Below are 9,875 nucleotides of genomic sequence, written 5' to 3'. Positions count from 1 at the left end.
AGAGAGAGACCGAGAGAGAGAGAGGAGAGAGAGAGAGAAACAGAGAGAGACAGACAGATGTACAGCAACAACAGTAGCAACAATACATTAATAGTAATGATCGATGACGATCATGAAAAAGACGATGGAGATGACAGGATTAGTTTTTCTGCATCTGTCTGTGATAGGATTGTGTCTAATTTTTGTAATATTACGTAAATGAAAGAATGCCATTTAGAGTAGCTACTATCTGTAGACAGTGAGTCTCTGAGGTTTTTAGAAGTTATAAAATTTCAGTTTCTGAGTTTAACATCAGAAAATTGCTGCTCATCCAGGATTTTATGTCCTTAAAACATGTTTGTAATTTAGATATTGATTAATTTCATCGGGCTTGATTGATAGATATAACTGCGTATCATCTGCATGCAATGGAAGTTAATGGAGTGATTCCTAATAATGTTGCCTAAAGGGAGCATATATAACGTAATAGCATTGGTCCAAGTTACAGAACCTTGTGGAACTCCATGATTTAACTGTAGTATTTATTGACGATTCATCGTTAACATGTACAAACTCTGTGAACGATAATAATAAACTGATAAATAGGACTAAACCAGCTTAGTGCCGTTCCTTAATTGCCCATTTGATGCTCAAGTCTCTGTAAAAGAATATTCATGGTCAATAGGTGTCAAATGCAGCACTAAGATCTAATAATACCAAGTACAGAAGTCCATTGTCAGAAGCAATCAAAAGGTCATTCTTAACTTTAACCAGAGCTGTCTCTTGCTGTGATGAACTCTAAATCCTGACTGAAAATTTCCTAAAAAATTATTATTGCTAGTAATACGCTTACCGTAGCACGTAAGAGTGAATGGAGTGATTCCCAAAACCCCAAAAAATAACAATTCAACAATAACACTCTTTATCACTGTGTGTTAGATAAACCACCTAAACATCACAGTTTACTGCTTTTCTTTGTCTTTTATGACAACAAAACCAAACAACTAACCGATTTATCGAGATTTATTAGAGAAGAGAATTATTGACAAATCAATTTATAATGAAAATGAAGGATAAAATAAATATATGTAATAAATATAATATAGGATAACAATTCAAACATAAAGAATATAAATGCTAAAGTAAAAAAACCAATCAATAAACTATTGATAATAAATAAAAAGAAATACTACACTGGTTGTAGGAAGGACAGTTAGACAGTTATCATCATTATTCTTGGTTTCCATGGAATTCTTGTGTCTGTCTACCTTGTCAAAAAAGTCTGCTAACACCAAACACCACTGAATATTTGTATTCAATTCAAAAAATGGCATACAAATGGTAACATATAAGAAAATGCTGTATTTATTATTTCATATCAAAACACTGGTTGTCAGCAGCTTCTCGTATCGCTTTGTGAAACCTGCTTAACGCTGATTCTCACCTTCATTGTTGTCACAGGGCTGCGTGTTGCAAGACTGGTACTGAACCCTCTGTCCCTCACAGTACTTCCCTCCGTTCTGTGGCACAGGGTCAGTGCACTCCCTATAGGAGAATTCCACCCCACCTCCGCATGTTCTGGAGCACTGCTGCCACGGTCCCCACGAGCTCCAGCCGCCATCCACAACCACCTGCAGGAAAACACAGCAAGAGAAGAGGGAAAAAAGAGCAGTCAGAGTAGTTGGTTAGAGCTCAGTGCCAAAGGCAATCTCAGCTGTGTAGCCTAAACCACAGTCTGGGCTTCTGGGTTTGAGGCCGCACAGTGTGTTGGCGTGCCGCGACTGCAGGCTAAATCTGTGTTGAAGTTCGGCACGCGCCTGCTGTCTGACTCTACCCACATTCCTGCCACATGTGTCACTCACCACTTGTGGAACCTGCCATGCTGCAGCTTTGTAAGGCAAAATTTAAAGTGTGAGTATATGCTAGTGTGTGTGCATGTGTGTGTTTTTGCTAGCGTGGGTGTCCTTTCCAGAAGTTTTATGAGTTTGGACCAGCTAACGTCCCAACTGCCAGCACGTCTGGGTTCATAAACAGATGTGTGATCATAACACAAGGAGAAGATATCAAGGCAACCAAGCTAAAATGAAACACTGAGATGTATAAATGTTCTTTAAGGAAATATAAAAAGGCATCATGCAGCAGCTGGATTTGAACCTACCAAGTCCAACAATGCTGCAGGCTTAATCTGTGCTTTTAGACTGTACTTTTCATTCATGTATTCCAACTTAAAACTGCACACAGCTGCAATAATGAATATTTCAACTAACTGGGACACTGTATTCCCTTCTTTTTCCTAAATCAGCAGATTTCCAGTGGAAATTTTGTATTGGGTTGTTGATCTTATGGTAACTTTTCTGGAGCTTTCAATTGTATGAGGCAATCTTCAACAGTTGTCATGGCATTTTAGATGTTTTCTGAGCACTTCTTGTCCGTGTTGTTTTAAAAGTTGAACTTCAAAGTCTATTCTTGACCTTGGAAACGGTACGTCCCCAGAATTTTTTCAAAGGGGCCACTAAAAATCTAATATCAGTATACATTAATTTAATTTTATTTGGTTTAAATGAATAGTACCTAATGTGAAATATCAGTTAGGAGTGTATTATGCAGTACTCATTACTCAGTAGCCTATTATGCATAAGGAGTAGGGGGTGTGGTGGGAGCTGTTCTGGAGCTTTTGATCGAGTCACACTATTGAGAAAATGTTTCACATACATTAATGACAGACCTATTATCTGCTATGTATGAAAAGCCCAGTGTGAAAACAAACATCTGTCATCAATCTGATGATGGAGTTAATCTTAAAGTTGCTGACTTATGAGTTTTTACAAGCCTGATCACTCGATTCCTGACTAAATGAGCAGTGCGCTTCAAAGGAAGTGACTCATCGAAACCTACGGGGTAGTTCTCAGCAGCAAGCAAGTGCAAGCAAATAAACAATGTCAGCATGCATGCAACATGAAACTAGAAGTAAGCTGGGTAAGGATTTACAGTTAACTGATGTCCTATATCCCAGGTAGTGTGAAGTGGTCTTATCAAAGCTTTTTCACTAAGAATCAATGAATCAGGGCCTTTCAGCCTTCATTGTCATATTCTCAGTATTTTTACATACGTTAGACAGTGGCCACTGTATCCGCAATTGACAATTACAGATTGTTGGTAAATGCTAGCACAAGAAGAGTTACAAAGTTAGCTAACTGACTAACATTAGCTATCATTAGCTACCATAAGCTACTGGTTATAAACAGACCTGTTAGTACCCGTTACTGTGTGTATGCAACTCTCAGCAAGGATGAGAAGGAAACAAGACGTCTAACTCGTTAGCTACTTTTACTAATAATGATTGCAACACATTGTGGATAATTAAAGTAGATAACGAGTAAGACATCCTGTTTCATTCTTATCTCTGTTGAGAGTTGCACATGCCAATAAAGCAGGAGGTAAAGATCGGGCTCCAACAAGACCACCTAAGGCTGTAGCAGTGTATTGAATTGAGCAAGAGTGTGCTTTATTGCTAATGAAGAACATGTTTTTTTCTTTAAAAGTGATACAGTCTTGGTTTGGTTAGACCAACTACTACTTTTCTGATAAACACTTACCAGCGGTTGCATCACCTCCTGGGTCGGCATGCAAGCTCCATGGAGGCAGGTCCCATTGAGGCTACAGGGGGTGCCGTCAGCCCAGGGCAGGCTGCCATTCTTGGTGGAGCACTGAGGCGTCCCGTCCTCCTGACACCACAGCTGGCTGCAAATATCACTGTCTGAGGTGTTGGGGCAGTGGACAAACTCCTCTCCAAAAATCTGCTGGCACTGCTGGTCCAGGCTGTACTTGGTGCCTGGCAGCTCACTTGGTAACGGCATGGTACTCTCAGGGACATCCAGCAGGCAGTCCCCTGTGGTTACAATACAAAGAAACACTGTATGAGGCTGGTTATATTGTGGTTTATAGAGATTATGGACTCAGCAGCACTGTGACAATTGTAATTGTGTTGCTCTTTGTGTGTGGCATGACAACAGTGGAAAAATATTCAGGGCGAGTTGTGTCCTGACTATAAAAATGAATCATTTAGATGTAACTAATGCAGTGGAGTTTTATAGGCAGCCTAGTGCTCTGAATCTGGACATTTGACAGCTATTCTAAATCTGAATTTATTTATTGTTCCTCTAATGATTCTTTATTACATTCAATAAGCTTTTTGTCTGGAGTTGTCAATGACGTCTGCAGTTCGGAATGAACATTCTCAGCCACATGAGTTTTTGTTGGAGGCATTTTACAACTGATAAAGAACATATTTTGCTGACACCAGCTGTTGCTTTTGGCTGACGAGGTGAAGAACAGGAAGAAGTCCATTGTATGACTCAGTGGAAAGAAAGGTTCACTGATAGGTCTAGCAAGGATACAAACAATACAAGATGCACAACACGAGATGGGGAGAGGGAGCAACGGAGGCGAGGCAAAGAGAGAGAGGCAGAGAGGGAGCGAGCATGGAGAAGAGGATGTGGAAATCTAGGGCAAGATAAACTATCTCTATAACCCATAATTTAAGGGGAGCAACATGTTTAAGCAGGAAAGCCATAGTAAGAGCGCGAGAGGAATAACAGTATGTTTTATTCATCTCTGAATGAGCCCTAATAACAGAGTGTTGTGGCAGACATCCACGTTGGCACGTTGTCTCTACAGGGCTGCTCACTTTCGGATTTACTCAGTGTGTAATTTTTAACACGCTGGGGCGACGACCTGAAATATTTCCTACCGTGTCCATTGTCAAAGAACTCTGTGATGTAGATAGCGCTGCAGGGAGACCAAGGTGCAGTCTTGTTGAGGCCGACAAACAGAGGAGCCATCAGGTAATGTCCTCCTAGATCTCCAGACCGCCTCTCACAGTCTTTGGAGTCGTCATGAGGCATACTCAACACATGGCCTGCAGTGTGAAAGGATGCATTGATAACACTGATAGACAAAAGTGTAGTTGGATGGATGAAAAAGCCTTAAAGCTACACATGAAAGAACTTGCCTATTACACTACATTTCAAAAGTTTTTCCATCAATCCTACACCCACACCAGCCCACCCTTGTGACAATAAATGGGATCTAACCGAGCTCGTGTGCAGCTGTGAAGGCAGCTTGCAGGCCGTTATCCTCAATTACTGAGCAGCTTCTTTTGGGATCGCACATCGTCCCAACATCAGCCACACCCAACGTGTCGCAGCTCTTCTGACCGCAGATGTCCTGCAACACAGACACACACAGAAAGCACTGAAACTGGAGCACCAAGGTCATGGTGATGGAGTTAGATTTGAAAAGCTGATACCAACACATAGGAAAGCAGGTGTTCAAAATCTTATCGTATCATATTATGTGTTATATCTTATTGAGGTTGACAAGCGTCTGATACAGAGTGACCAATGAGTGGCAGGTTGTATGCCATTCTGTGTTACTGGCATATGCCAATTTCGGTCTGCTGATTATGATTTGCAACTGCTGTGGGCAACTATTAAAAGACCTGTCATTCGTCCACAGGCAGAGACCACTTTTCATAATTGTGTACTGCTCTTGTTTTAGTCAAGTCACGTCCATTCTTAGCAGTATGCTAGTGCTAGTGTTACTTTCCGACTGGCGTATTGCACTTGAAAAAGACATGTTACTGTTGTGTTTGCTAGCACAGACCACAGGCTTATGGGGATTACTACAGGAATGTGTCACTGATGACTATCAGTGTGTTGCTGCTGTGTGCCACATAAAAACATCAAAAAACTTATGTTCCACTGACAGGTGCCACTTTATATCTGCAGGTACTGTGTAAAACAGGTAGCTAATGCCATAATGATATAGTGTAGGCAGCTGTCACTGATGTAATGAATGCTTTACTTTTCTAGTAGCTAAACTACCGGGATTACCTGAAGCTATATATTAGCCCTGTACAGCTCGAGCAGCCTTGGAAAAAGGTTGACCAATACTGCTACAAGCCAATAGGCATTAGATGAAGAGGCCATTTTTATTTTTTATAATAAAAGTAGTGTTATACATATGTATACAGTATGTAGGCATACTGTTAACACAGCAGCGACATATACCAGTACGATTTGCCAGTGCAGTGTGGTATGTACCTTTCGATTGGCAGCAACATACCGTACTTCTTGTCAAAGAGACAACTACTGCTAATAACAAATTACACACACAGCGGCACATCATAATTAGTAGTGGCCTATGGTATGTCAATAAGAATGGGTATGTACCAATGGAGAGTTGTATCAACCAGTGGAACATGAGTGACATACTATTTGTAAGTGCCATCAGCCAGTACAGCGGCATACCAAAAACCAGCAGTCACATGCTTCTCAGAATCGACATATGTCACTAGAACAAAAGTTGCATACCATGAGCCACTTTTTGATCTTGGCTCTGCTGCCAAACAGCTTCATTGTACACTTCAACTGTCCACTGAATTATGGTGGCCACAAAACTCCTACCTCATACCTATGAATATTATATTCCATTTCCAAATATTATACATGGGACCTTTAACTATTTCTTTCAAATCTATTCAGGTTAGATAGATAGATATACTAGACACATCAACAGGTCTTGTCATGAATAAGCAAAGTAGTGTTGAGCAATTCCCTAGTTAACTTGTAATCAAACAATTTGTAACCACAACACTGTGGACAACAAGACTTTAATATTCCATGTTTAATGGCCAATATTGTCTTGATACATTGTTATAAACCAAGATATGGCGTATTTCCTTTCAAAAGTAATTACTCTTCACTTAGAAACAGCTGGCAGAGTGGACTATCAAAGTGTTAAAGACATTATTCTGTCAAACAGTAAATATAGTAAGTGTATGGGCAGCCCTGAGTGACTGTTAGATTAATCATGTAGGATGGCGAACCTTCAGCGTCTATTTATGTCCAGTTGTTTTTATGCCACATTTTAAGTAACAAATCAAAAACATGTTGCTCAGTGTTTCCGTCATAAAACAAAGCAAATAAATATCCTCAGCATGCAGATGTCCAGAGCTGTGATGTGGGAAAATGAAGAGCGTGGTGTATCAGAAATCTTTCCCCGCTTGAGAAGACGCCTGGCTGTACAGGACGGAGACGGACCCGTCCATGGCCTCGCCTTAGCCCCAAAAAACCACAAAGCAGAGCCCTCTGTGATTTGAAACACATCTGGACTTGGAGCTGCCGTTTGAACACAGCTCAGCGTGTGTTTGTACACCTTGTTCCACAATAGCATCCATCACTCATGCATGCGGACACAAAGCAAGATGTATGGGTCAGAGCACAAGGCACAGTATTGCTTTTGCAGATAGTGCAGACAGATGTGCAAGCACACACAGACAGCAAAAGACCGCAAAAGTGCATGAGAAAAATGTTTCCACTACATGCAACAGAGTGTGCGTTTTGAGTTTCACAACAGCCAGTAGTGGCAGCAGCCTTCTCTTATGACTGTGGCATACATGGCATACATTTTGAACACAGACCCGGCCGCACACTCAAGCCCTGACCATTTAAAGTGCCTTAATCATGTCAGGCCTGATTTGTGGCGGCACTAAAGTTAGCTCATCCACGAGGAACCTTCCACCCTCTACATTTCAAAGCATATCTCCGCAGAAATGGAAAAACAAACACAAACCGGGTTTGCCTGAATGATGGTTTCCCAGATCGAAAGCCGCTTCAACAAATCCAACACAGGACTGCAGAAGCCCATATGTTCTATTCATCATCCAGGGTCAGATTTACATGCTAACGTCATTCAGTAGGCGGATAAATGCCAAGCCTGTCATCAGATCAAGCTGCAACCAGGGCACTTAGCTATAAAAATGTAATAATAGAGAGGTTACTCACCTAATGTATTGTCTGCTAACACCTTGTCAACATGCACATACCAGATGAAAGAAGGCAGCCAAATACAGCAGAATAAGCCAATCACGAGTCAAACCCTGAGGACTTGTGAACTTATTTCCTGTCGAAGCATCCATAAAGCACAGTTTATTTGCTTTCTGTTGACATTCCCCCTGCTTGGAAAAGATTACAACTATTCCATCTTGAAGATCCTTTTTCAGCTTTCTTAATTTATCCAAAGGGCAAGAATGACTCTCCTTAACCTGACCTTGTTTCATCTTTTCTCTAATCATTGTTGCTCAAAAGAACCAAATATGATAATACTGTCCCAAAGCAAGGAGCTCTTTTTCAGCTGGGACCCCCTACTTTAAACACCATTGGCCCTAAAACGCATCTGTGTTACTGTAAGGCACTTTGGCTTTGAGTAATTGTTGTGTGGTTGAGTCTGCTGCCTCTGAAACCACATTATGTTGGACTGAATTCCACCAGGGCTTAATTCGTGACTCATCCATGCTGGGTTATTGCCTTCTGAATGGAGAACACAATATACCAGACTACAATGGGTGAGTGGACTGTCCATTCTAATAATTCACTGTAAAGAACTCACAACATTGTTTGATTGGTTACAGAGACCAAATACTCTGTGCTCTGAAGAAAGACTCGACTATCCTAATCTATCATGATCGGTGTGTTTGGAAACCACTGTGAGTCCTGAAGCCTGATACCAGTGTTAAGATATTTTGTGCTAATACTCAGTAGTTTTAAAGCTGTCTTTATCTTGTTTGGGTTTTTTTGGCCACTTGGGGGCAGAGCTTCACATTAAGATGCAAATCACATATGGTTGATGTATTGTGGGCTATATAAAGCATGACTAATGTGTTTAAGGCCAGAAAAAAAACACCATAACTATGAGCGATACCTTTCACAGGCATTTAACCCATTGGTTAAAAACTGTCACTAGTGAAGCTTTAAATTATAGTTACATGACGAAAACATTCAGCGTTTCCTGTAGCTAAAAATGTTCAATAAAAGCTGCTATTTTTAATATATATATATATATATATATATATATATTGACCAAATACATTTTAACTCAAGGTCCACTTATTTATTAATTTTTTTTTGGAAATTTCAACCAAGTCTTCCTCAGTGGATGAAGTTTGCTTAGTTGTCATCATGTGACCTAAATATGGAACTTTGATCACGTGATACCATGTGATTGTATATAAGGGAGATGTTAACCTGTCTCTCTGTTCAAAGATGTTCTCTGGCCTCACATGCAAATGGCCTCCTTGATCTTTCTCTCTAGTCAATGACCTTTGACCCCTTCTCAGTCTATGCAGTGACCAGGTTTGGTGTAGTGTTCACAGACACCTGACCTGTCTGTTTCCAGTATTCTGGCATATGTCTTTTATCAAATGTTTAAAACATTATATGTAGATGATGGTATGTTTTATTACAGAGACCACAACAGCCATTCTGCAGCCGTGTAAAGAAGCGAAACCAGGTATGTACTTGGCACTCACCTCTCTGGTAAAGAGCATGGCAGTGTCATAGTGCTCTGGATGCCTCTGGCTTGGTGGGTTGAAGAGCTGCTGCCAGGAGCAGAAGTTTCTCAGTGCCACGCCTCCATTGCTGGAGACCTCAGGGCCGACCTCCTCATCCTCCACCACTAACATCTTCACCAACACCATGTTCACTGAGTTCTTTATGCTGGGGTGCTTGTAAAGCTGGGCGACCATCGACATCAGGGTCAGAATGTAGTGCTGTGGAGGACAGGAAAGAGCCCGACATTTAAAAATGTAAACTTCCATGGACATGAAGTTGCTTGAGACTTGCTTGGACAGTGCAAAACAAAGTGGAGGATGGATAAAAGAGAAAAGGGTTAAATAATAGTTGATATTAGTTTTTTATTAGATGTCTTTAAATTCTTTATCTACGACGGAGTATTAGGGCCAGACTAAGAATTTTTTTTGGAAAATTACGAAAATAAAGTCATAATATTACGAGAATAAAGTCGTAATGTAACGAGAATAATGTAATAATAATACA

General features: G+C 40.6%; 1 protein-coding gene across 1 annotated transcript in view; it reads right to left on the bottom strand.

Annotated features, from left to right (window-relative positions):
• LOC118341508 (A disintegrin and metalloproteinase with thrombospondin motifs 8-like) overlaps positions 1 to 9,875 on the bottom strand; it is a 19,390-nt gene that overhangs the window by 4,275 nt on the left and 5,240 nt on the right. The window contains exons 2-6 of the mRNA XM_035679770.1: positions 9,350 to 9,589; positions 5,073 to 5,205; positions 4,730 to 4,897; positions 3,576 to 3,868; positions 1,424 to 1,610 (exon numbers count right to left, since the gene is read on the bottom strand). Of these exons, the coding sequence (XP_035535663.1) occupies positions 1,424 to 1,610; positions 3,576 to 3,868; positions 4,730 to 4,897; positions 5,073 to 5,205; positions 9,350 to 9,589 (1,021 nt within the window). The remainder of the gene's footprint in view (positions 1 to 1,423; positions 1,611 to 3,575; positions 3,869 to 4,729; positions 4,898 to 5,072; positions 5,206 to 9,349; positions 9,590 to 9,875) is intronic.

Source organism: Morone saxatilis, unplaced genomic scaffold (genome assembly GCF_004916995.1).
Source record: "Morone saxatilis isolate NCDOM2014 unplaced genomic scaffold, NCSU_SB_2.0 Contig8, whole genome shotgun sequence".
In the NCBI taxonomy this organism is placed as follows: domain Eukaryota; kingdom Metazoa; phylum Chordata; class Actinopteri; family Moronidae; genus Morone; species Morone saxatilis.
The sequence above is the reverse complement of the archived record's forward strand: the minus strand, read 5'-3'. Positions and strand labels throughout refer to the sequence as shown.